General features: G+C 53.6%; 1 protein-coding gene across 2 annotated transcripts in view; it reads left to right on the plus strand.

Annotated features, from left to right (window-relative positions):
* The first annotated feature begins 1,157 nt into the window (after positions 1–1,157).
* Positions 1,158–27,034, plus strand: part of DUSP8 (dual specificity phosphatase 8) — a 40,837-nt gene continuing 14,960 nt past the window's right edge. Inside the window, exons 1-3 of one of the 2 annotated variants that reach the window (XM_066552785.1) lie at positions 1,158–1,218; positions 15,256–15,649; positions 22,045–22,183. In XM_066552785.1, the coding sequence (XP_066408882.1) occupies positions 15,419–15,649; positions 22,045–22,183 (370 nt within the window). In that variant the 5' untranslated portion in view covers positions 1,158–1,218; positions 15,256–15,418. Of the gene's footprint in view, positions 1,219–1,591; positions 1,675–15,255; positions 15,650–22,044; positions 22,184–27,034 lie in introns of those variants that run through there. The other variant, XM_066552784.1, reaches the window with a different exon arrangement.

Here is a 27,034-nt window from a genome sequence, read left to right on the forward strand (position 1 = left end):
CGCTTAGGAGAAGGGCATGAACTCAGCATTGCTTATGCAATGGGGAGAGTGAGACTTTTTAGCATCCCCGGGTTTTATACCTCTGGTGCTTTATGAGAAATGACATTTCTGGGAAAGATTTTGCCGCCAGTTACTGTGGGAGCTCGACGTTCCTGAGCAAGCTGCTGGCCGCGTGTCTGGAGACATGAGAGTTAATTTTAAAACATCCGGCATCCGTATCGGCAGGGAGGAAGGTTCCCTTCATTTCCTAAGCACCAGCAAAACCTAAGCTTCTAAACCCTAATCCCTCTCTAAGCTGGAGCTGCCAGGCCAGGGCCAAGGGCAGAGAAAAGCCCCTGCCGTGTAACCAGGCCAGTTCTTTGGCGAACCCGCAGCAGGATGGGGAGCCCTAAACTCCAGGATGGGGATGGAGCCCATTCCATCTATCCAGAAGCCAACCCGTGGGTCAGACTCCTCCTGTTTTTTGAGCCAGCTTTTTGGTCACACTTCACCATGCCACCCTCCAAGACCGCACTGTCCCTATGCCTGGCCTTCTGCAGCTTGGGCACCCCAGAGAGAATGAGTCCCGTGGGGCGCCCGGCAGGTCCCCGCTGCTCCAGCCCAGAAGGCAGGGCTGACAGGCGGCAGGGGTGGCCTCAGCTGCGGGACAGCTCTCGGCTCAGCCTCGCAGCGCCAGGCAGCCCGGGACCATCCCTGACCCAAAACCACAGGGCAGCGCGTTCTCTGCCCGGAGCGGCGCGGCTCGGGGATGTCCCAGGCTGGCGGGTCACCCCGGTTAGTGCCCGGCCGCCCGGGCCGCTCTGCCACGGCCGCCCGAGCCCGCAGCGGCGCCGGCCCCGGCGCGCAGCGCCCGCTCCCTGCGCGCCGCTCCGCGCCCGCGGGGCTGACGTCACCCTGCCCTGCGCCGCCCGCGCTGATTGGCTGCGGGTGACGTCAACGCTGTCTCTTTTTTTTTTCCCTTCTTCTTTTTTTTTTTTTTTTTTTTTTTTTTTTTTCCCTTTCCCCCGTCGTCCCCCCCCCGCTCGCTCCCGAGGCATGACCTCATCGCCGGCGCATTCCCGGCGGCGCGCGGAGCGGCGCGGAGCAGCGCGGAGCAGCGCGGAGCGGGCCCCCCCCGCCCGCCCCTCAGGGCATGCGGGCCCTGCGGCGCCGGCAGCGGCCGCGCCAGCGGACAGCCCGCGGAGCGGAGCGGGGCGGCCGCCGAGCCCGCCGCGCCGGGTCAGTGCGCGTCCCGCCGCGTCCGCGCCGTGTCCGTGCGGGACGGGGCCGAGCGCCCCGGGGGAGGCGGGGAGGGGGGCGCGGGGGGCGGTGCGGGGCGCCCGCACAGTGTGGGGAGCGGAGCCGGCATCGCGCCCTGAGGCGGCGGACAGCGCGACAGCATGTGCCGGTATATGTGCGTGTGTGTGCGCACTAGGAACAGCGCTCCGCGGCCGTGAGCGCTGGAACGGCTCCGGTGCGAGGCAGAATGATGCGTGTGAAGTGCCGGGGCTGGGGAGGGAGCAGCCCCACGGCGGGGATTGGGGAAAGAAGCGGGGGCTGGGGGGGGGGGGGGGGGGTGGGCTGGCGCTCCGCGGCCGCGCATGTCGGGGATGCTGCGCTTGTTTTCGGGCGGGGGGGCGGTGGAAATCCCACCCTGCCTTGGCGGTGTGCGCTTGCCGGGCGGCCGTGGTGCAGGTGAGGAGGGGGCTTGGGAAGCTCCGGGGAATCGCCGCTGTCCTGCCGGGCCGGGGGTCGCGGGTGCAGGGGTTTTCTGGCGGGGCTCAGGGCTGGTGTTTGGGGAAGCGGTGTTAACAGCGCTGTGGTTTTTCTGATGATGAAAGAGGTTGGAGTGTCGCCCTGTGTCCTTGGCGTTTAAACGAAGCCGGCATGTGTTCAGCAGCGGGGGTTTTCATGCAAGACTTCGTTGCTGCGGCTCCAAAGGCGCTGCTCGCGATTAATGAGTTAAGCTGCTCGTTTAAAAAAATCCTCTCCATCTCCCTTAATGTGCCTGGACCGATTGATCACCCCCCACACACCCTCAATCATTATATAGTGGTAAAATGTTGCTTTCTGTGCTGAGCGTTGTTTGTTTTTAAAGATTCCTGTTTATTTCCCTTATTGATAAATAAGTTCCTTCTCCTTCCTGCTCCCCCCTCCCTTTTCTCCTCCCCCAGAATTAAATTCCTGAGCAACAGCAAAAGCTGATGTCAGTGCTTCAGCTTGCATTGGGGGAGCTCTGTGCACAGGTCAGTAATTTGCGGTTTCGTTGGAAGGAAGAACGCGGTGCAGTGCTGTTCTGATAGGGATATTTGGATTTTTCTAGGCATGGATGCGTTTATCCCTCGTATTGCGGTAGTTATCCACAGCTCCCTGGTGGGAGCTGGGTGCTGCATAAGCATATGTAGGAGAGACCATCCCTGTCCCAAGCAGCTGGCGATGACGAATGCGTTGGGAATGGTTGCCAGAGGTTCCATCTCCCTGTGATTTGGGGACTAAGGCAGACCCCTCTCCTGCAGGAAAGGGTGAGGATATCCGAGCAGGTAGCACTCAGGATTGCACCTGGCAGTGCAGGGGCCATGATAACCTTGAGAGCAGCTTGCCCGTGGAGCAGTGTTTGACATTGGCTTGCATTGTCTCATCCCCCTGCGCTGAGGCAAAGGCTGGGTGCACGGCTGCCTGCGCCCAAAGGCGGCTGTGGAGAGCTTTGTTTTCGGGAGGAATCAGTGCTTTTGGGTCTGGCCTTGCCTCTGTGTGGCTCTGCTCGCGCTGTCGGAGGACGGCTGTGCCGGGAGGACTCTCTCTGCATAAGAGGTTTGTTGGGGTTTGGGTCTGCATGGCGGTTCCTGCACTCGCTTTGATTTTGCTTGTAACAGCTCCCGAAACGAAATAAGCTGTAGCACCAAGAAAATCCTCCTGGCCATAGTGTATTTGGGATTTTAAAACACCCTCAAGGACTTTGCAGGTGTCTCGTCCCAAATTTTGCATGGCACAGCCACAGTGGCAGAGCCTGGATGTGCAGGATTGTCTAAATGGCTGGGACAAGAGTAGACAGGTGAGAGTGTGAGCAGCCCAGGGATGCCCACATGCCTCTTTGCAATGGCAGCACGCAGAAATTCCTGCCCTTGGTCTATTGGCAACACAATTGAGAGGCTCAAACCTGAGGCTGGAAGGTTTCCAAGCAGAGATGTCAGCAGCTCACACCAAAAGTCTTCTAACCCAACAGACTGTCCTCCTGTGGCTTTCAGTTGTCCTTGCTTAGACACAAGGTAAGGAGAACCTGGATCTAGCATTGTTCTTTAAAGTCTATCCTCAGCTAAGCTTGGGAGAGCTGAGCAAAGTGGCCAGAGTCCTTAGGAGCGTTCACTGGGGACTCTGCATGGAGATTATTCTTGCAAATACTGCACCATGTTTGTCTGCAGTGTGTTTTTGCTGGCTGCCAGGTACCTCACTGAGAAAGCCACTGAACCTTTGGAGAGCTTATATTCACCTAATATTAAATGCAACGTCACTTTTACTACAAAAACACCCCTGAGGGCTGGGTAGGACTAAGCAGTAGTGTCTGTCCCATGCTGCCAAATTGGATCTTAAGAGGTGGGAGAAAACTCTCTTCTCTCCTGTGCAACCCTGTCCTCCCCTAGGAAATCTCCACAGGCTGGAAACCCCCCAAAAGGCTGGAAACCCATTGTGCCTCTGGATTTTTGAAGTGACTTCTCTTGACATGAGTATGAGTGAGTCCCCATTCCATCCCTACCCCTTACCTCTGCACCAGCTGCTGTAATCTGCATGGGGGATGACGGTTTTTCCTCTTTGGATTTGCTTCCTTGCATTTAAACAAGGCTTTTCTTGGGGATCAGAGGTTAATTTCTGTGGTGCACAGCTCAGCTCCCAAAGCCCTGGCCACAGTCAGGTGCAGAGCATGTTCACACTATCAAGAATGGGAGGAGGAAAAGGAGGTGCTCCAGCATTTGGCAGCCCTGATTTATGGTGCAGGCTCATAGGACACTGCCATCATACTGAAACTGTGCCAGCAAACTGAATCTGGTAGAGAAGGAGGTGATGAAGAGAAGGAGCTTGTGGCTGCTGACCCCTCTCTCCCAGTAGGACAGCCAGGGAGAGACTGTAGCCTGTTTTACCCTCTGCCATGTGTTTAATGGCAGTGTTAAGGGGGAGGTGGTTGCAGAAATTCCCAGGTGCTCACGGTCTCTGGGTCTCCCTGCACTCTTTTCCTTGCTGCTATGCAGAGAAACTCCTGCAGCCAGAGCGGCAATGCAGTCATACTGTGGGGAAAGCTTTGACACTCCTCTGCATCCCCATGCCCTCTGGGTTTTAAAACCTGTTTTTCAAGCCTTACATTTCTTCTCTGAAGATAACACCTGTCCCGACTGATGCCAGTGGGAAGGAGCACCTGACGTAATTGGAAGGGAGATGAGTGGCCTGGGAGCATTCATCAGATAAGAAGCTAAACAAGCTCTGTGCTCAAGATTTTCTCAAGCTTGCTCAGGAGACCTGGGTGTACTTCTGTGTGCAGGATTATAAGGCAGCCAGGGGAGAGTGAGGGAGGGTAAAAACTGACTGTGCCAGGATGCCATGCACCGCTGGTGTCAGGGCTGCTGTCAAAGCCAGGCAGAGCTTGTGGTATGATCAGTGGTGGTGCAGGTTCCTGCAGGGGCAGTGAGTGGTGTAGTGCACCCCAGTGATGGCTTTGCCTGCTCATCTGATGGAGGGGGAGACCGTGACATGTGTCCCATCCGCATGGCACCGTTGTTTTGCCAGAAGTGAGCCAGCAGCTGAGACCATGGTGGAACATACCAAGCTCTGGTCATGGTCAGTGCCTTGGTCACCCTGTCTCCTCTTTAGCCTGAGGTCATGGAGAGGAAAACATCTCTTTCTCTTCCAAGAGATGTTTCTAGACTTTTTGCCCCAAACCTTTGGGTCCACGCTGTCCAAGACACTCCTTTGGTTCTCAACAATCTCCCTTCAAGAAAGGAGATTAAGAGTAAGGTGGGCTACACTGGGGTACTGTGCACAGCACAGAGCCCTGCTCAGACTGTGCTGCAGACTGCCATGATTCCTGTAGGATGGCCAGCTCCACTTTTCTGCTATTTGGCTCTTCCTCTGAGGCTTTCTAGACCCAGCTGGACAAGTTAATCTGGGCTGATGTGCAGGAGGCTTCTTTCCTTGCTTTGCCCAGGGCTTCTGTGGGGTTGGTTCTGGTGCTTTGGATCTCCAGTTTCCCAAAGCAATGGGTATTGTTTGCATGGTGTCATGGAAGGATCAGCATTTCAGAAAAAAGGTGAAGTGGTAGCACAGGCTGGGTTCAGAGGAGAACCTGGAGGTGCTCACTGGAAGCTGATCCAGTACATTGAGTCTCCTGTTGTAAACAGGGAGCAATAACAGGACAAATGCAGGGGTTGTGTGCACTAAGCCTAAACTTAAGAGACTCCCAGGAACCTATCTGGGGCCAGAAATCCTTCTTTGATTTCCTCTTTTCTTCACACTCCTCTTATGCCTTTTTCCGTGTTGTTTTTGTGTGTGGAAAACGCTCGTGATTCCCTCATATGTGCATATATGTCTTGTCTGCTTTTACTGTATTTTCTTTAAATAAAACCTTTTCTTGGGTCAGAGATCTTGTGTTCTTCAGGAATTTCTCCAGAGTCCTTCAAGGTCCTCTAGCAGTTTGCAAAAGAGGCTCTCTGTGTAGGGTTTCTTCATGCTGAGTTATGGGGGACATTATTTCTGAGACCACTGATGACTGGGAACAAGTCATTTGGCAACCAGAAGGGCAAGACAACCCATTCTAGTGTTGATGCTCGTTCTCCTTTAAGGGAGAGAGGGGTTGGACCAGCTGAACCGCTGAGGTCCCTTTAAGCCTAAATTATTGCATGACTAGTCCATAAATACCCACCGCCCTGCTTCTCCCAGGCTTTTGTAGGATACCTGTTATTAGGCAGTGCTGGTGAGGGGACATGAATGAGGTGGACCACTGCTTTGATCATGCATGGAGGCTCCAGTGACAGCATGACCCTAGCATGCTGTCCCCCACCACGTCCTCCAGCCCTGCTAATAATGCAGTGCGTCTTTCCGGTCCGTCTCTGTCAACCCACATTACTCATCCGGCACGGAGGTGCGCAGTGTGCCTGCATCCCGGCTTTTCAGCTCGCCTCTTTTCAGCTTTTTAATAGGGGATTTAGTTCTCTGAGGAGCTCTGCTGTCTACAGCTAACACATGGTAATTCAGCTGATGCAGCAGAAGCTCGGGGAGAAATTTCAGTCTATTAGGGCACTGCAGGTTTTTTGCATTGAGTAAGTCAAGCCCTTTCCACACGTTAAACCTGTGCCTGCGTGAATCACACGTCTCCCATTGAAATCCAGACCCTCCAGACAAAGAGGGTCCCTCCGTCTCTGCTGAAAAGAAGCAACCAAGAAGTGTCTACAACATCTGATTGTTTTTGCGTTGCCTCTAACAACCCTCATTTCCAAGCTTGCAATGGCAGCCTGGTCCTCCTCGAGCCGTGGCTTGAGTGGAGTTATTCATGCCATCCTCACTGCCTTGGCCGGCAGCCCTGCGTGGGGAGCGGACGGGCGCAGCCGGAGCCTCGCTTGGCGCTTGAGGCTGCTGAGTGGAGGGCTGGTGCAGAGAGGGTGCCAGCACTGCTGACTGGAGCCTGCCCATGAGAAGCCATGTTAACCACTTTGCTGCTGTCGGGCACCTCGCAGAGATGTCCCCAGCAGCTGTACTGGCTCAGCAGGGCTGACACCCAGAAGCCAAAGAAGCCTGGACCTGTCCTGTACACCTTACCTGCTGCTCACGTCAGGTTCAGGTCTTCTGGTGGAAAGTCAGAAGGATGCAGCAGGGCAGGAAGGTGACCCAGAGGGATGAGCCTCCAGCCAAAACTGAGCCAGGGCCCTCTGAATTGCTCTGTGGGGTGGTGAAGAGACAAAATGCATCCCACACATTGAGGGAAGTTGATTGCTGCAAAAAAACCCGAATGCAAATCTCTGACTGGGCAGAATCTCCCCAGACACATCCTTTTGTAAAGCACTCTCATTGTACCATTAAAAATAGATTGACGCATTCTCCGCTTGCTTGCTGAATGCTGATGCCTGTTAATTCTGTGTCACCCTCACAATCCCTTCTGCTTTGAGCTTGGCTGCCTCTTTGTCTGGCACCTGAGCAAGGTTCATTCAGCAGTACCTGATGCAAAGACAAGGGTGAGCTCTGTTGGAGTCCAGCAGGACAGGTGGGTAGGTGAGGGTGTCTGAACTGGTCTTAGCTGGTGGTCAGCCAGCCCAAAAGGAGCAGGCCTTGGTGTGATCACCCCAGCTGTCACTTGCAGGCTCAGAAGCAGGGCTGAGTGAGACCTGCTGGCATGGAGATGAGTTGGAGGATGTTTAATCTCTGGGTGGATGTCATGCTATATCTCTGGGGCTTTTTTGAAACTGGGGTTAAAGTGCACATATACGTCATGCTTAACACCTGCCTGGAGTTGGTGAGGGGAATACTGCTGTCTGTTTCCTCCAGAAATTGAATCCATGTAGTTTGCCACCCACAGCAGCAGTGATAATATGGATTCAGAGAGAAGACCTGTGTTACAAAGTGCTGCAATACCCAGCTCTCAGTCAGGAGACCAGGCTGCAGGATTTATTTCATACATGAAGAGCTGTGGCATCTGACCAGCAAGCCATGGCTCAACGCGGTGGAGAGGATGAAGGAAGACCTGCAAATCACTTTGTTTCACCCCTGTGTCACCTCAGATTAAGAACAAAACCAGCTGGTAATGAATCATGGCCCCCAAGGGAAAAGGAGAAGAGCAGGGCAGGAGCATTATCTTGGGCTTTGCCTGTCTTGTGTGTTTTTTATTAGAGAAAGGTAATCCTCCAAAACTCAGGAGCTGGTGCCTCCTTGTTAGGGCTGTGGTAGAAAGTAGAACCTGAGCTGGCACGTGCTAATTCGTCCCAAAGCCATCAGCAATTTGGCTATTGTATGCATATAGAAAATTCAGCAAGCCATGAAGCCATGAAGGTCAGAAAACTCTTGTGAAATGTGTTTGCTGGCCTGGGGAATGTCTCCATCCCATGGCAACAACATAGCCCCTTGCATTTGCATTGAATTCTGGATCTTCTAGGGAGGTTCACAGTTTTGTGGGAATAGGGAGGCAAAACTGGGCATTGGCTTTTTCTGGCTGCGGATCTGTGCTGGGATGTGCACCTCAGTTTGCACTGGTACTCACCAGAAACTGCAGACAACCCGACAGAAAGGAACATCATTATTCTTCAGGGAGGCAGGGCTTCTATTTCTCACTTGAATATGGGGGCCCAGTGAGACTGCACTGGCATTAGCCACTGTCATTAGTCACTGCACAGGATAGTGACTGCCCCTGTGTGTGCTGGGTGCTCGCTTTGGCCTCACCTGTGACTGTCCCCAGCACTCTGCTGAGATGGACAAGTTCCTGTCACTGGGGATTGTGCTTAAGAAGTGAAATGCTATATTTATCTGCAGCTTTGAAGAGCCACAGCTTAATCCTGTGCTTTCTTTCACTTGGTGTGTGGGTGTTGTGGGAAAATAGGACCCAGGTCCTGGAGACCCTTTCTCCAGGGGACTGCAAATGCACCCAGCAGGTATTTATGGTGTTTATTGCCTTGGGATGAGAGAGGAAGACCAGCCCTGCAGAACTATTTCGCTCCATACCTTTCTGGGCTGCCTCTGTCTGCTCTTGTTGTAAAAAGGCAAAGAAGCACCTTATCCCCAGGATAAACCTGCTGGGCTCAGGGGTCATGCAGCACATGATGGGATACCAGGCAGTGGGCAGCAAGGGCCCTTGAAGATCAGCAGGACTAGGTTTCTCTTCTCCATCATGACATGTCCTCTGTGATGTGTGCCAAGCTGCTCAAAGCAGGAGGTGCTTTTAGGTCTGAGAACGTGGCAGCTCTCAGCTTGGCAGGGTGAGAATGGAAATGGGATAGCTTTGGTATTAGAAAGCAGTGTGCTTGGGAGCAATATCCTCAGCATGGGCAAAGGTGGTGATGAAATGGCTGGCTGGTCATGGATAACCTTTGGTCTTGCCTTTTGTAGGCTTTCAAATGAAAGCTTGTTTTTATACTAAAGGGGAAAACCATATAAATCATGTTAAAAGCACAAGTCTAAGAGGAGGAGATACTGCCCTTGTCATCTAGACTCCAGCCAAATCCCTCTCCCTGCTGTCCCCGTTGGCTTTTCCTGACTGGATCTCCAGATTGACTATCATGACTGCAGTCAGAAATTTTTCTGGGAGTGGCCAGTCTATAAATCCTTAACTTCAATTTTTTGGTGGAAACAAGCTGAGAGGCAATTACATTTGCAGTCATAACCCATCCAAAGCTGCTGGCACAGCATCAGGTGGTGAGAGAGGATGAAGGACCCCTTTGCTTGTCTTAACTGCAGCCAGGAGAGCCAATCTGCCTTGTGGGCTGAGGGTGCATGGGAATGACTCCCCTGGCAGCTGGGTACAGCCTGTCCCCTTTTGTCCCTGAGTTGTCCCATGCCACCAGCCATGTACCCAAGGCTGAGCACCACCACACCAGCACTGCCACGTGGCTGCACGCCACGTCCCTCGTCCAGTGTGACTGCACCATCTGGCACTTTGCTGAAGGACATCCTGGCCTTTCAGCCACGTCCTCTGGTGGAAAACACCTTCTGGGCCGCAGGGTGCAGGAGGGGAGGGCAGTGGGAGATGCAGGGAGGCGAGTGGGTGCTGTTTGGTTGCATGCAGCTCCTTGCAGGGCTCCCTGGCATGCTGCTTCCAGCCTACAGGAATTGAAAGGAGACTGCAGTGTAGAAAGGAGGAGAAAAAATTAAAGAAATCATGAGATCAGCGAGCTTGAAATGCTGGCAAAAGTGCAGTGGCTGCCTCCGGGTGCTATGCTGTGGGAAAAAGAGAATGCTGCCCTTTCCCTCCTTCCTGAAGTGCTCTCTGCATGGAGAGGCATGCGCAGGAGCTCTTGTCCCAGGAGGAATGTGCCTGGGGTGTTCAGGGATCCAAGATGGGGTTGTAAGATCGGTGTGGATGAGGCTGTGGGGGAGTCCTCTGTCTGCCATGTGGGTGGCAGGGGTTAGGAAAGAGCAGTGGATCTCAACTTGGCTTCACTGGGACCAGGAAAGTCATTGCCCATCTGCCGTACATCCTCATACTGCTGGGGCTTGGGAGATGTCGTTCGTCCCAATCCTTGAGATTCACTAGGGAAAGGTGGACAAGCAAATTTTTGTCTAAGTTAGTGGATGTGGTTAGTGGTGTTTCCCAGCTTCCTTTTAAAGAGCAAAGAAAAAAAAAAAAACAACCACCACTCCATTTTTCCATCGTCAAGCAGAGAAATCTTTTGTGCTGCCTCTTAAAGGGACCTCGAGTAACTGCTGAGAAATCGTCATCAGTTACATCACCTCTAAAACGGCTGCTGCAGGCACCTGACAGCTTTGTCCCACTGTTACTCTGGGGAATGATTATGCTCCAAATTCCTCGCCCTTGGAGAAAGCCTGCATGGCTCGCCGGGAGGGAGGAGCCACTGCGCAGTTTGTGATGCTGCGAGTGGCAGAACAGGATCGGGAAGAAGGGCTGAGGTTCCCAGCAGATAGGGTGGAGCAGGGGACACATCCTGGAGTTTTCTAACCTCATCCCATTGGCGAGGCCGGGTTCATCAACCCGTGCAGCATCTTTCTGGCAATGAGCTGAAGGCGCTGCAGTGGCATCGCCTCGGGCCGGAGAGCTGCCGTTGCCTGGCAGCTGCGGGTTTCCAGGGAAACCAGAGGTGCTAACTTGTTAATGAGCCTCGCGTCCCTGATTGCTGCTGCAAAATAATAATAATAATTAGTAATGGTCCTGTGATTTAGGAATCCCTCAAACAGCATGAGCCAGCCGAGGGGAGCTTGCTAAATGCTGAAGCACTTGAAAGAAATGAAGGGATGAGGATGGAAAAAGGGTGTGGGGCTTGGAAAAACTGCTGTGGTTTGCATCTTAGGATGTGTCTAGAGAGCTGGGATCCAGTGGGGTCCTGCCAGCATCCCAGCAGTGAGCCTGAGGCTGGTGCAGGGCTGACCTGGATGGATGAAGGAGCCCTGGCCAGGCTCACAAGGCACAGATATTTCCCCCAACCCGCAAGGCTGTGAGGGGAAAAGCCAAATCACTTGGGTCAGTGCCAGTGAGTCCTTGGTGGAGGTGGCAGTTCTTCAGGAGTGGCTGCTTTCAGATTACTGGGGACAAATAAACAAATGTTTGCCTGTGGTCCTCTTATCCCTTGGTAAACTCAAAATGGGGACACCACCAGAAGAGTGTGCTCCTGGGATGAGCATCACATGGGGCTTGCTCTAGCTCCAGTCTCACAGGCATGGTGGGAATGTGTTCCTGCAGCAAGGCTGGCCTCCTGTGGCAGTGGGGGGAGCATCTCCTTGGTGGGGCTGCCTGTGGAGGGTAGAGCTCTCCAGGACACAACACCAGCTTGGTGCAAGGAGTGCACCTGCTGGTTAGTGAGGTTTGGGGTTGCTGTAGAGACCTGCTGCCTGTCCTTCCAGCTGAAGTCTCCAGTAAAAGAGAAACCAGATCTGCACCCTTCCCATACCACATCTCTCAGCTGGGGCCTTGTGCAAGATGAGCAGTTGAGGGAAGTGGCCTCCATCTGGGTGATCTGTGTTGGGCCAGCACAGGGATGAGTTCCTGTGGTCTCTCATGCCACATGGACAGACTTAGGCTGAGGTGTATCCTGTGTTTTCTTGCTCTCTTGCCTGGCCTGCCCAGAAGGTCACAGCCAGGCTGAACACTTGTGCGCTGTGTGCACCTCTGCCATGCTTGTGACTCGTGTGGCCAGCTCCCCTCACCTACACACGCATTTGTGCAGGTGACACCAGGGACAGAGTCCCATTGAGTTGGCCCAGCCCTCTGCTAATCTCTGCCCATCTTTCTGTCCCTCACCTGAAGTGTGGCCTCTCCTGCTGGCTGTCCCCATTCAGCTAAGCCATGTGCCCATCTCCTCATTACAGGCACTCCAGGGAGAGGTGGGATTAAAGGATTATGATAATGTTCTTCAGGAACACTCAAGAAGATTAAGATGGCTTTAATAAACTGATAAGAGAGGAACACAGCTATGTTTCTGAAACCCTAATTTAGGTTCCAGGTTAACCTTTTCCCCTGGTCTCCTCTCACTGGGGTGAGAAGATCTCTTAGTTTAGCACTGCTCCATGGCTAAGCCTCTTCCCTCAGTTTTCCTTCTGACCCATGTCAGCAGAAGCAGAAAGTCATCCTCCCTCCTTCTCTGGTCTTCCCAGGTATGAGGACATTACAGCTGGTTCTTCTCAGAGACCATCTCATACACAGCCTGCAAGGTGCTGTGAAGGTGCTGTCAGAGAAGTAGCTTGTCTGCCTTTGACCTGGCTGAACCTACACAGAGAAGTCCTCGTGTCTTGGTTCTGATGCCAAGGTTACAGCTCCCCATGACCACACTGAGCTGGCCAACTCCATCCCCTGTAAGGGGAAGAGGGGCAGAATGGACCAACCTTGCCCTGCCTTCCCCCACATCTTTTGGGTGGAGCTGGGAGTAGGACCTGTTTGATGTGTCACATGTGCCTGCAGAGGTTTATCTGGTTCTTCTGCACGAGGGGGGTTATTAGCTGACTTGGGAAACCTCCTTTGTCTTCTCTGATGTCTTCCACCCAAGCTTCCGGTCATCTGCCAAACTTTGTGAAGGCCTCTTGTGCCTTGGTTTCTCTTAAGAGTTTCATGTTCATCAGGATCTGCTATCTTTCCTAGACCCCTCTGTGTTTGACACCCCAAAAGTTTAGCCCTTGCTCACAATCTCACTGGAGATTGGATACCATGTTATATGCGGAGGAGCTCTGCAATGCTGGATCGCTCCTTCCTCCTGCTTCACTCATCCCTCTGCCACTGTATTATTCCAGGGTTTTTTTGTCTGTCAACTCTTTCTACTCCCTTTTTCTTTCTTCAATGTAATTGGAAGAGCCAAAAAACATTCACAGCCTGGTGTCCTGATGGGTAAGGGAGGCAGAAAGTGATTTGGGGAGTGGGGTGTGAAAGGAAGACTAAGGGGAAAAGCTGGCTAATTTGCATCCTTTCTGAGTGCCCTGGCTCTATAGCCAAGGGACAGCAGGGGGGCTTCTGGCAAGGCGGTAGCGACGTAATGAGGTGTGTCATATCCCAGCAGGAGCCAGCCTCGCTCCCCCTCAGACCCCCTAATTAGAACTGTTTCAATTTTTAAGCCCCCCTGAGGAGAGCTGGGGGGAGTGGGGTTCCTGCAGCGGGGGGACCGCCCGGTGCCCGCCGAGGGGGCTGCTCTAATTGGAATTGTGGCCCGGAGCTGCGGGGCGCTCCGTGGGGCCAGGCACAGTGTGCCAGAGTGCCACGGGGCTGCCAAAGCGCTTTGTGCCAGGAGGGGCTGTCACTATCTCAGCTTCCAGGGGATTTTTTTTCCCTCCCGTAATTTGTATTAACACGTTGGCAGAGGCAGCAGGGGTGTGATACAAGGGCAGAAAAGTACTGCACATCCTAATGTGGCCTCCTATTGGGAGCTTGGATCCTGGGACTGAAGCCTGAGACATCTACTCCTGCTTTGGGAGGCAGATCTGGTAGCCCAGGAAAGTTTGGGCTGTTAGTGCTGGAGTCACGAGCCAGAGGAAATGCTGGAACCCCCATCCTCACATTTTGTGGCTTTCCATTCTTTTCCTACAAGCTGGCAGTGTCCTCCAGGTTTGGTGGCTGGTAACTGAGGTCCCTGACATGTCACCAGTAGCGTGTCTGACTCAAGCATCTTTTTTGTATCTTGAGCTACCATTGCAGTAGGTGCCTGCAGGTGTAAGAGTTCATGGGACCTGCTGGCTTGCCCGGATCAGAGTGACTCGTAAGCCTTCTCTGGTCTGTGGACCAAATCCTGATCCTGCAGAGGTCAATGAAAATCTTTACGCTGGCCTTTTCAGGCATGTTATTCATAGGCCTCCTAATTCAGATGCATTAAAGCTTCCGTGAAGCAGCTTGTGGGTTCTCTCTAAAACACTGACTGGCAAGAACAGGAGCAGCCGGGTAGTAGCCCAGGCTTATTTTCTGAATGACTGCAGTGGCTTTAAAACCTAATGCCATTAAAATATCCTTGCAGTGACGTGTTCCATTAAAACTTAAGAGGACACCCTCAGCTGAATGCTCCCTAGCCTGCCTGCTATCCTTGCAGACCTTGTGGGCTGGACATGGAGGAATCTTGTTCTTCACCTCAGAGAGCACCAGGCTTGAGCCCCCTCAGCTCCTAAGATGGAAACACAGGGTATTTGTATTCCGGGCACTCCTGTATGTGAAGCCCCTTTCTAATTCTGTGCAAGTTAGGTGCTGAAAAGCAGAGAGCTCTCTGGGGCCATCTCAGTCCAAGTACAACTTCCCAGACCTCTGCCTTGATGCCTGGCCTGTTTCTTGAAGACAGGAATAAAGGCCAACTTGATTTCTTGTCTTCTCTTGACTTACCAGGAGGCAAGCTGGCAAAAATACCCGTGAACAGGCTCTGATAAACAGGCAGGTGAAATCCAGTGTGAAGTGATGAACATGAGTGAGCAAACCTGATTTGGTGGTATGTGTGATGGGCCCCGAACTAGCTTTTACCATGCAGCAGCAGAACCTAAGAGCTGAGCTAAGCTGCTTCTGTGAAACCATTAGCTCTGGGCTTGGCAGAGGTCAGAAAAAGCAAATTGAGTGTGAGGAGCTGTTGGACTGGAAACAGGGAAAGGAGGTGACATCTTGCCCTGTGCAGGTCCCTGATGTGCCTGGCTCTCAAACATGGCCAGCGTGGCAAAAGGTGTCTGTCTGTGTAACTGGTGGCTCTGTAGATGCTTTGATCTGAAAAGCTCCTTAAATTAGGTCTAAATGTGGTAAGAACTGTGGAGAAGATTAGGGAACAGGCACGTGTGGTTTTCTGGTGAAGCAGTAAGGCTCACCCAGAGGAGCCATCAGTTAGCAGATTTGGAGCAAACCAGAGGAAGGACGACTTCAGTGTACCTGGCAAGCCATTCTACTTCTTGCCACTGGCCACTGTGCTGTTAAATTAAAAGCTGTCATGACTTCAAAAAGCAATTAGACAAATTTATGGAAGAAACTTCTGCTGAGGGCTATTAAATACAAAGAGAAAACCTCTTGCACGTGCCAGCAGGCTGGGAGAACACATCTCAAAAGAGTGGCTTGTTGCACCCTTAGGTTCTTCTGAAGACACCCAGAGATCATCCTGCCTAGCTGATGGGTTGTTGTCTCTTTTCTTCTCTTTCCAGGTTCAGCACAATGAGTTGGCACTCTGGGCATTAGCAGCGTGAGGAGAATAGGACGGGTGCTGCCCTGCCCACCCCTCGCCCCTCGCTCATTCCCCTTGGGGACACGGGTGCCCTGCCCTTCCACCCCTTGCTCCCCACTTGCCATAGAGGGGACTGGCCCGTTATGGCTGGGGACAGGCTCCCACGCAAGGTGATGGATCCCAAGAAGCTGGCCAGCCTCCTGAGGAACGGAGCCGAGGGCACCCTGGTCATCGACAGCCGCTCCTTCGTGGAGTACAACTCTTGGCACGTCCTCAGCTCCGTCAACATCTGCTGCTCCAAGCTTGTCAAGAGAAGGCTGCAGCAGGACAAGGTCTCCATCACGGAGCTCATCCAGCCTGCCTCCAAGATGAAGGTAAGGGGTCTGACCCTCACCTTTCCTGGTGGGTGCTCACACCCTCTTCTCTTGTGGGATGCACACTGGCCTAAGGGATCCTTCCTTTCCATCCCTCGACCCCGGTATCTGCCAGCATCTCTTTGACACCCTTTGGAGAGCTAAAGTGTGAGCTCATTTGGCCTCAGGGCTGTCCTCGGGGACCTGTTCATTGCCCTCACCCCACTGACGTGGCTCCCTGCTTCAGGAGCCGTCCCCGAGCAAGTCTAACAGGTATATCAGCTTTAGGACTTGTCTTATGACAGCAAACAACCCCCCAAAGCCTTCCTGAAGCTGTAAACTTAATCCCCTGCTAAAAACTCTTCCCCTCCCCTCTGTCATCTCTAACTCCATTCAGGGACATGTAATCCTCCTCCCCTGTGACGCCAGAAGCTCTTATCCGGTGTCATGGCATATTATCTCTCCCAGGCTTCTCTCTATCGCTCCTGGTTAAATAATAGAGGTGGCTCCGAGCCACGGAGCTGGGCTGGAGCGCCGGCCGGAGCAGTGCCGGGTGTCCCTGCAGGGCCGTGGGCTGGGTCGTGCCCTCCTGAGTTGCTGCCCGAGGGCTGCGCCGGTGGGTGCCGAGATGGTGCCCGGGGGCAGTGCCCGTGGGTGCCGAGATGCTGGCCCAGGGCTGCGCCGGTGGGTGCCGAGATGCTGCCCGGGGACAGTGCCCGTGGGTGCCGAGATGGTGCCCGAGGTCAGTGTTCGTGGGTGCCGAGATGCTGCCCCAAGGCAGTGCCCGTGGGTGCCGAGATGCTGCCCCAGGGCAGTGCCCGCGGATCCCGCAGAGGCCACGGGACGAGCCCGCGGACGGTTCACCATCCGAAGGGTGGTTTGCCATCACAGCCCTGCCAGTTCTCTCCCACCGTTCCCCCACTCCCGCCTTGTAATTTTATGGCAAAGCGAGGGTAATTCAGGCGATTAATCAAATGCTGGGCCCAGCTGGAGCCATCTGCGTCGTGTGTCCCCCCCCGCCCCGCCGGCCCGAGGAGCCACCGCTGTCCGCATTGGCTGGCGGTGACATCAGCCCGCGGGATCAAGGGGACCGGCGGTGCGGGGGGGCCGGCCTCGCGCCAATCTGCTTCGGGGATGCTCTGGGCTGGGCGATTCGGAGGGGATTGCAGAGACTGATTCCTGAACGGCTTTAGCTGCTCTTAAATCCCCTGGAGAATAAAGCAGAATAATCAGTTTTTCGCAAGCTCCGAGGAGAGCGGAGCGGCCGCCCTCCTCCCGGCGAGGGTCACCTCTGCAGTGGCCGCTGTCACGTGGAGCGGCAGCAGCGGCAGAACAAGCGATGCGCAAGGGGGAGGAAGAAGAGGAGGATGATAGGGAAGGGGGAAGCGTGGAAGAGTTAACATCAGCTGATGCCATCCGCCTGCAAACCTGCAGCTCGCCAGCTGCAGCGGAGCAGTGGGCTCCCAAAGGAGCCGGCTGGTCCTTCCTGGCATTCCCTGCTCTGTCCCCATAGAAGGAGCGTAGAAGGATCGTTTTCTCCCAGCTCCTGGATCATTGCATCAGTCCACGTACTGGCTGGGGGTGTGATTGTAACCAGGGATGCTAGGAGAAGAGGAGAGAGGCGTTGCCATCGCCTTTAATTCCTTTTTGCTTTTCTTTTGGATGCGGCTGAAATCCCTCCTGCCACATCCATGGGCAGGAGGCTGCATGTCCCCACTGCTGCTGCTGCTCTGCACAGCCCCTGCCGTGCCCACGGCTTGCTGGCTCTCCCAACACACGCGGCTCAGGAATTAATTAAGCTTCAGGACACCCTTGAGAGGTTAAGCCACTTGTCCTGGGAAGCTGGAGTGGGATACTGGGAGGAGATCATTGCCCTATTCTCATCTGGCATAAAGCAGGGGGGGTGGCGGTGGCTTGGGGTGTCCAGGCCTTTCTGTGCATGCACTTGTGTGGTTGCATTTTGGGCTGATGAACTCTCTTCTCACCCTCTTTCCTTCTCCCTACCTCCCATTTCAGTCAGACAGTATTTTGGGACCCCGAGAAATCAATGTGAGCTGCTACCTCGAGGTGCACAGATCCTCAGAAGGGGATGCTGAAAGCTGATTTACGCCTCTGACACCCGGTGTCATTCCCCTGCCTCCTCTGCCTCCGCTGGTCAACATCCCCCAGCCCTGCTCTGCCCCTGGCTCCGCGGTGCTGGGGGCGGGGGCACGGCTGGCCTGGGGAGCAGATGGCAGGAAGGGTGACATCAGTAGCGCGATTGTCCGGCCCCATTATTCCTCCTGACGGGCCTCCCGCCCTCCTCCTGTTTCCTGCTCCCGGCCGGCCGGGGCTGCCGAGACAAAGGCGGATGGCAGCGACGCGGGGCTGCCCGGGCAGCCACAGGGCAGCCCCGAGCCCTCGCCTCGTCCCACTCCTCCTCATCTCCAGCAAAGAGAGATGAACCTGCTCATCCCATCCCAGCGACTCTAAGCGAGCTGTTTGCCTCCTGGGGAAGGACACGGGCTGATACAGCCAGAGCATTTGAGCAAACCCCACCTGGCCGCCAACGCCGCTCCTTCTGCCTGCGTGCTGGCGGGGGGGTGGGTGGGAGAATTTGTCTAATTTGCTTTTCCCAGTGCTTACTCTCTCCTTTTCCGTGTTGCAGTTAAGGAAGGGTACCATTAGCAATGCTTCTGTGGGCTGCAGTTTGGAGTGATGCTGTGGGATAGCAGCAGCTCCTGGCTTTTTTTGGAGCAAAGAGAGGAAAGGACCATTTGGGAGAAAAGAACAAGCAGAGACATTTAAAATCCCTTTATTTTTTCAATGAATTATGCCTATGATCCTATGATTGTGGCAGCTGCCATAGCCACTGCTCCCCAAGCCCTCATGTGGACCATCTTCCCATGGTGCCCAATCTGGGAAAAGCTGCAGCAGCAATTCCTCTTGCAGTCATTTCCCTCCACACAGAAATGGTACCAACATAACTTGTTATGGTTGGTTTTCAACCCTTCTCCCAGTGCTGACAATAATAAACTCTCACAGTAAAAAATTCCAATAAGAACTGGAATAATTCAGCTCCTCCGTGCAGTTTGGAGAGCAGAGGTTATGGGAAATTCCTGCTTGGGTTTTTCACTAGCATTTCTTTAGGGAAATGTTGAAAATTTTACTTCTTCAAGATCCCCCTGGAAAGTCCACCTCTCAACCATTTCTTACTTCCTGAAATGGAGCAATCTCCAGAGCAACTACAGCCATGCTTTGAGGCAAGACAAGGGTCTCTTCAGGTGATGGGAATATTTATTTATTTGCATTAGGGGCTTGGCTCTGCAAGCAGCTGTTTTGCTTGAGGGTAAGCTGGGGCTTAATTTTGAGCCTTGTGCCTGGCTGCTCTTTATGTTGATGGAAGCCCTGTTGTTTCAGTGAGGTGATTCACTGTGTTTTGAAACAATACGTGACTGAGATGTCAGTAGTAATTGGGATAATAATAATAGCTCACTCTTATCTTAGCCTGGATTACCTGTAGAGCATCATTATCCCTGCTTGGCAGCTGGGGAGAGACAGAGCTGGGACCCAAGCTGTGTTAACCACGCAGTGCTGGGGACTGATGTCCACGTGGGAGTTACCTCCAGCCAATGTGGGGACAGTGATGGGAGGCACAGGGCTTGGCACAAAGGCAATGAATTGATGCTCTCAGCTGGGGTTTGGTTGGAGCTGTTGGTCCTGGCTCCTGGTTGGTCATATCCCTCCAGCCAGGATTTTAGCAGGGACGAGGTTTGTTCTTGGGGAGCTGCTCTGGGGCACCTCCAGCACTGGAGTGGGCCAGCAGCTTTTCAAAGGCATGCATGGGTTTGCAAGCCCCACTCAACGTCTATCTGGAGCCAAAAGACTTGCTTCATCTTGGCCCTCCTGTCCCTTGCTACATGGATGTGGGGACCCTGTCTGGAGGGTGATGCCTGGGGTTACTTCAGCAGTTTTGGGGTGACAGCAACCCCCATGAAAGTGTTGCTTCTCAGAAGAATACCTCTGTTTTCAGCTATGTCTCTGTCCTATGCCAGCACCTGGCAGAAGCAGGAATCTAGTATGGAGCATCTCTTCATCTTTACCCTCCTCTGCCCAGTTAGCTTTTAGCCTCCCTATGTTTAAAGCCAGAGATGGGGCATTTCAGGAGGGCGTGAGATTAATGGGAGACCCATGTGCTCGATTAAACGTCTGTGTCTTATTTCCCTTCGTGGTGAGGAGCTGGGATGCCAGTGCATCCTTGTATGCTCCATGAGGGCTCCTCAGGACCTTCCTGCCGGTATCCTCACCCCAGCAAGTCAGGTATTTATTTTCTGCAGCCAGGCCATGTGAGGCCAACACTCGTTTGGCATTTACATTGAGTGAAACCTTATAACTTTAATAAGATGTAAACTGTGTTGCACATCTCTGCCGTCGCGCAGCAACCCTGCAGTAATGGCCCAAACAAAGCCTTCCCGTGTGGAGGAAACACTAAATCCTATTGTGGGATAATGCTGCTCAGCCAGAGCTGGTATCTCTCCTGCAGCCTCCTCAGCCTGGACTGTGCAGCTGGGATGAGCCCCTGCCTCACTGCAGAGTGGTTCCCGCCTCACTGTGCTTTTGGTGAAAGATGTTTTTGCTGGTATGGGACTTCAGGTTGAGAACTGGGTCTTTGGGATGTGCTAGGGAGCCTTGAAGGGCTAGGCAGCTGCTGAAGACTGGTAGGTTCCCCGTTCTGAACCAGCTTGACAGCCAGCGTGTTTCCCTCCAGCTGTGTTTGGATGACCTCCCACAAAAGTCCTGTGTCAGGATTGGCTGAGGAAAAGATGCTGGAGTAGATCCTCATCTGGCTTATCTCAGGTGGCTCCAGTCATTTTTCAGTGTCTTATTTTAGAATTCCCATGTCCTTTTCTCTTCCCTCTTATGCTCTCCTTTCATGCCTCCTGTCAAGCTGCTGATCCATGGGGCTGGTTTTGCTTTGCAGTCCGTGGTGCCAGGCTGGGGACAGGTGTGTCCTGTGAGCCCCCTCCTGGAGCACACCTGTGCGTGGTGCCCCGACGGGGATTCCTGTCGGTGCGGGGCTTCCGCTGCGGCGCAGAGATCTGATGAGCTCAGCCAAATCACTGCTCCCTGCAGCTTTATTTGGATGGTGCTCACGTTGCTGAGCAGGGAAGCACCTGCAGCAGGGTGTGAAAGCAGCAGTAATAATAACAGCAACCCTGAGCGAATCTGCTCTAGTGGTGAGATAGGGCTTGGCAGTGAGACAGCAAAACGAGGCAGGTGTCCATGAGTGCTACCTTGTTCAAGTGGTCTCCTAAAGACATTTTGGAGAGGGCTTGGCACAGGGTGGCCAATGGGCAGCTCCAGCACTAGCTGCTGAGAAGAGAGCAGCTTGCACACATTCCCTCCTTCCCTGCTTGCTGCTGCCTCCTCCTCCTCCCATGATGTGATGGATGTGCCTTACCCCGCTGGCTGGAAGGGCAGGTGCTCTCAGGGCAGGTGTGTGCCATACACCCAGCTCTTCAGCAGATGAGCTGAGCTATGCCTCTGGGAGGATTTTTATCTCCTTTTGGTGCATGGACCTTCAAGTAGGTGTGGGAGTATCTGTTTGTGCCTTGAGTGCTCTCATTGCAATCCAGTCATCACCAGGCGTGGGGGGACTCCTGCCTGCAGGTTATCCCACCTGCCCCAGTTTATCCCTGCAGTTTGTGGTATGTAAAATCACGTGGGAGCAGCCCAGGAGCTCCTTCTGCTCTTCCCAGTTTATCCCTGCAGTGTGCAGGCCCCAGCACACATTACAAAAGGAAGAAAGCGCATCACCTGGAACATCCACTAAGTAATATAAGAGATTTTCCCTTTCCTTCAGCCCTTAGGGGTGATCTGCAGGTTTGGGGTGACATGTAGTGGCAAGGTGTCCCCAGGCTGAGCCCTGAAGAGTTGTTGATCCAGCCCCCACTGACTCCAGCCACAGTACTAGGGCTGTGCTGGGAGCACCCCTGCCTGCAGAACCACTCCCAAATCCCTGTGTTCCCGTTCCTGTGACACCAAGCTGAGGAGGAGTATCTGAGGGCAAAAGTTGGCTGGGGAGGAAGTGGTGGAAGAAGTTGTGGTGATTTCTGGGAAGCAGTTAAGTAACAGCAAGATGAGGGTGGGTGATGGGGAGGAGTGACCCTCTTTTGGGTAGGATGCTCAAAAGCACTTGTTGTTGGTGAGAATGTGGCAATGGGCACCTCTACTGACATGTTCACCTGCAGCCATGGAGCAGTCCCAGCCTGGCTGGACACTCCATTTGGTGGTCAAAACCAGCTTGTGGAAATTGTGTGGAGCTGGAATTTCCTGCTTGTGTGACCACTAAATTCAGCTTTGCTTCCCACGGTGCTGTGGAATCCTCAGTGCTCAGCCCATTTCTCTGATGCCCGTTTTTTGCCACTCCCCTGCAGGTGGAGGCGGAGGACCACCAGGATGTGGTGGTCTACGACCAGAGCACGCGGGACGTCACCGGCTTGGCTGCTGACAGCTTCCTCTCCATCCTCCTGGGCAAGCTGGACAGCTGTTTCCACAGCGTCTCCATCCTCACAGGTAGGAGCCCTGGGTTACCACTGCATCTCTAGGGGCACTCATGCCCTTAGCCTGGAGTGATGGAGCTGTGTCCATGTGCACCTGCTGCCCTGGCCACCAGTGGCTGTGGGGGAGGAAGGCAGCCCTGCACGCAGGCTGAGGAGGCTCAGCCCACACTGGCATCACTGGGTCTTTCCCATGCCTTCGTTCCTTGCACTGTCCATCTCACCACCAGCCAGGGTGAATGAAAGAGGAGGGTACAGAGGAGCTGTGGTGGCATGGATCCAGCCATCCAAAAGCTGCCCTTTGTTCTCCCATCCCTGTGTTGCTTCATCCCTGGTCAGTGTGCCAAGGAACAGACCCGGTTCAGGCACTCTGCTCCCTCTTGCTGCTGTTAAAGGGACGGCAGGAGAAGAAATCCATGGATGTACTGGAAAGGAGAAGGATGGCAGGGGCAGAGGGTCATCACTGAGTGAGTCAGGGTCTGCTGGAGATGATGCTCTCTGGACACAAATGTGCAGGCAGGAGGAGGCACGTGCTGCCCTAATTACAGCCCTTCTGCAGTGAGGCAGGTGACTGATGAATGAAAAGCTCCAGCCCAGCAGAGAGGAGAAGAGAGAGGCAGGAAACTCTCTGAGGGAGAGCTAAAGATGCCTTTGATTCCCCTTGGCTGGGACAGCCAGGCATCTGCCCTTGATGGCTGCCTGTCTTTGAGCTTTCTGCCCATGGATGGGTGGGCAGGCACTACTGCCCTGTGCAGCCCCTCAGTCCCACTGAGCTCAGCCATGCTCCTAAACAGTGCCAGAAGCACAGAGATGGGAATCACCTCTGTCCCTCAAGCCTGTCCTCATCCTGTGGGCATTGGATACTGCTTTGGGGCTGAGGCAGAGGGTATCTCTGTGCCCTGCCATACCCACAGAGTGACAGATGCTGGGGAAGGGTAATTGTGGGGGGAAGGTAGCATGGGCAAGTGGCATTCAGGGAGCCCTGCCCATGCAAGGCAGGGGTAAGTGCTGTTGAATTAGAGCAGCTGCATTGTGATGGGGGGGGAGAACAGAGCAGAGAAACAGCAGGATTAAACCCCCTGGCCCCAGGTTCTACCAACAAAACCAAGCAGGGACTACACAAAATCATGGTCAAACTAATTATTGTGGCCTGGATTGCAGGAGCTCTGCTGAGGCCAGTGCTGGAGGATGCCTTCCTGAGCTTGCTATGGCAGTCCCTGGCCTGCCTCAGTAGCTGTGCCTGCGGTTCCAAGGTCGCTGTGGCATAAACTAGGGCACAGCTTGGCATGTGGTGCAGGAGAAGGAAGTGGTAGATTCAGTTGCATCTGGGAAGGAACCTGCTTAGTCATGGGGATGGGTCAGGAAATAGCCTTGGTGGTGTCACCCTGGCACCCCCTTTCCCAGGGCTGGGTGAGGAGCAGAGCTGGGTGCTGGCTGCAAACCCCTGCCCTGCCCCACCAAGTCCTCCTGGGGCTGGACAGGGCTGAGTGAGATGTCCCTGAAAACCCCAGAGCCTTTTCCTGCCTTCTGGCAAGTGGAGGGAGCCTTGTATTGCCAGTGCCCTCCAGCTGCATGCACAGCACGCTCCAGCAGCGTGCCACCCCCCTCAGCCATCAGCACACCACCAGCAAACCCCTGCCAGCAAACCTGCTGTCCCCAACTTGGGCACACGCCTCCTCCATCATCAGGACAGCCATCTCTATCCTCCTGGGCTGCAGGAGCCCCAAGCAGGAGTGTGGGTCTGCTAGGCACCAAGCAAAGCTCAAGCCTCCCAAATTAAAAGCGCAGCAGGGCCTCAGCCTCATGTGGAACACGGGCCACCAGCAGGGGGAAAAGCTGGAGCTGAAATGTGGAACACTGGGTCATGGCGGCAGTGTTTCACATGGAAATCATGACTGGAATGGCTGTGCAGAGCATCCAGCAGAGGCTGGGCATGCTTGCTGACAGGCACAGCTTCCTCCTGCCTGCGCTGTGGGCAGCAGTGGGCTGGTGTAGAGACAGCTCTGGAGTGCTTGGGGACTCTGGGGCAGGATGTGTGAGTGGGCCTGATTCTGAACCCTTGCCCTTGTGGGGTTTAGCCCCTCGGTCTGTCCACTCCAGCCTCAAGCACCTTGTCCTGCCTCAACCCATTTGGTGTCTCAGAAGAAGTGCCTGAGTTCTCCTTGGAGGTGCTTTGTTATCCCAGTGAGTTGGCTATCCCAAAATTGGGAAAATTTCAGCCTGTCCCTCAGTGGGTGCCATTACCTCAGGGAAGCTGTCCTGAGGGTCCCCAGTTCAGTGTGGCAGCCCTGCAGAGCCCCTCTGTGCTGCCCAGCTCTCCCAGCCCAGCAGATGCAGGGGTCTGCGCCTCCGTGTCCCCATCTCATGCAAACACCAGGCTTGGCTGTTCCTGCTCACCTCCAGGCCAGCAACCTTCTGACCCTTGAAGCAGCTGATGGAGGGTGATGGGTGAGGACAGGCGAGCTGGGGGTGGCAGGACTGGTGCCAGGGACTCCTCAAGGGTTAACAGCCCAGAAGCAGTGATTCCAGTGGCTGGCAGTGAAGAATCTGAGTCAATTATTCCCAGTCTTGGAAATCATCAGCTTCTCTTCTTTTTTCTTTTTTTTTTTTTTTAATTGTGTAAGTATAAATAGTGCTGCTTGCTGCCCTCCATCCATGGGAGCAAAAAGACTGTTGATTTATATGGTTTTCCTGACATCACATGAAGTGGTGGAAAACTGAATGGAGCCAACATTTTTCCTGCATTACGTAATGCCCCCTCCCTCCCAGCCCAGCTCTGCTATTCCTGCAGGAGCCTGACTGTTCTTTAACCTTTGTTTACTTCAGCACAAACCCTTGCTTTTTTTGCTTTTTTTTTCTGCTTTTTTTTCCTTTTTTTTCCTTTTTTTTTTTTTATTTTGCTATCTTTTTCCTCCCTTATTCTTCCCCTTTGTAATCACCCACTTGGTTTTTATTAAGAGGCATTATCTGCTTATGAAGCAGCAGCAGCAGCAGTCTGGCTCCATTGCTCCCTGACAGCTCCCATGTGCCAGCTCTGGTATGGGAGCATGTCCAAAGTCCTGTGTGGTGCTGTGGTGTGGGTGCTGAGCTTCACCAGCTCCTCTCCATTTGTCCAGCTGCAGTGGGCAGTGTGGAGATTTTCTTCTATTCAGTGGCTAAAAGCAGCAGCTGAAGGCTTGGGATGCTGGTCCAGGTGATGCTCAGTCACCCATCCTGTCCCTGCTCCTGGTCCTTAGCTGAGCACTGGGCTCCTCTCTCCCATGCTGGAAGCCATGTGCCAGCTGGAGATAAAACCAGGATGGCAGAGTGGCCAGCAGTGGCGGCCCCACAGCCTGGGCTGCGGGGCTTGGGACCCCCCTTGCCAGACAGAGGCTCTTTTTGCTCAGTCCCATGTGCTGGGGGAGCTTCTCTGCTGTGATATCGCCTCCGACCTGAAACAGGCCCCTCAACTGCGTTCTGAGCTCCAGTCATGAGCTTTTCATCTGGCTCGGGAGCGCCTGTGAGATCATCTTCAGCGCCCCCCCTCCCCCCGCTTTTGTACCAATTCTTCAAGGAATGTTTAAATTTTCCAGTCCTGTTCTTTCTAAAATTGGACCGTCTGTTTACTCCCAGGATTCGGAAAGAATGTAACAATATCATCAGCGACAAATCCCTCCCAGGCCTTCACTCGCCATCCTCCTCAGCGAGCAGGCTGGCCGTGACCCAGGGCTCTCCAGCCCAGCCGTGCTGTGGCCCTCCAGCACGGCTGCACAGAGTTGTAATTGCATGGCTGCAGTCATCTGGGTGGGGGCTGAGATTTTGGGGATTTTGGGGAATCTACCAAAGACAGGTGACTTTGCCGCAGGCAAAAAGAAGTAGTGAGAAAGGAAAGGGGATTTCCATTGCAGGAGCTGGCTTGGGCTGTCCAGGCATGAGTGGGTTTAGCACTGAAGCACTGGCTGGAATTATTTTAGACACAAGGGCTCAGAGATAGATCATTTTAATTTAAAAAAAAAAGGAAAAAAATTAAAGAAGGAAAGAAAAAACACTTATCTTTTTTCTTTTTTGTTTTTTTCTTTTTTTTTTCTGTGTAGGGACATCACTAAAAAGAGGTTAAACATCAGGGTGACTGAACATGGCTTTGCTCATCCTTGGCTGAAAATTCTGTAATGCTTTTTCGTGTCATGTTGGTGAGAAGCCACATGCCAGCTACACATTCCCTCACTGCCTGCTCCTCTTGAAACATACTGGGCTGGAGCTATTCTAGAGGAAAAGAGAAGATGAATGAAAAAAGCCAAGCTAGGCAGATGTGAAAGCAGGGCAGAGGCAGGGCAGAGCAGAGGGGGCTTGCCTTCAATCCGAGTCTCAGAGGCTGGAGTGGCAGCATGTGTGTCCAAAATATGCTGAAGATAAAAGCTTAGCAGGATCCAGAACCAGGATTGAGGTATCTTTATAAACTCAATGTAAGGAAAAAGAATAAACCAAAACCTAAGGAAGAAAATACTCCAAATACCCACACATTGGTCACAGAATCACAAAATATTCTGAGTTGGAAGGGACCCACAAGTATCAAGTCCAACTCTAAGTGAATGACCCATACAGGAATCAAACCCTCAAACCCATGGGTGTCACTAGCACAATGCTCTAACCAGGTTAGCAAATCTCAGGGTTTATCAGTCACAAGCTGTCTGATGGGAGTGGGGAGGCAGGACCTGGTGATTTGATGGTCAGTTCCTCATCACCCGCTCTGCACAGCATCACAATTTCACCTGTTGAGTTTGGGCTGTCAGTGTGTCTGCTGGAGACACAGCATGTGCAGAATACTCTGCTCAGTACATGGGCCTGAAGGTGCCCTTGAAGGTCAAGTATTAGGCTATTTCAGGTACCC

This window comes from Molothrus aeneus, chromosome 6 (genome assembly GCF_037042795.1).
Source record: "Molothrus aeneus isolate 106 chromosome 6, BPBGC_Maene_1.0, whole genome shotgun sequence".
NCBI classification, from domain to species: Eukaryota; Metazoa; Chordata; class Aves; order Passeriformes; family Icteridae; genus Molothrus; species Molothrus aeneus.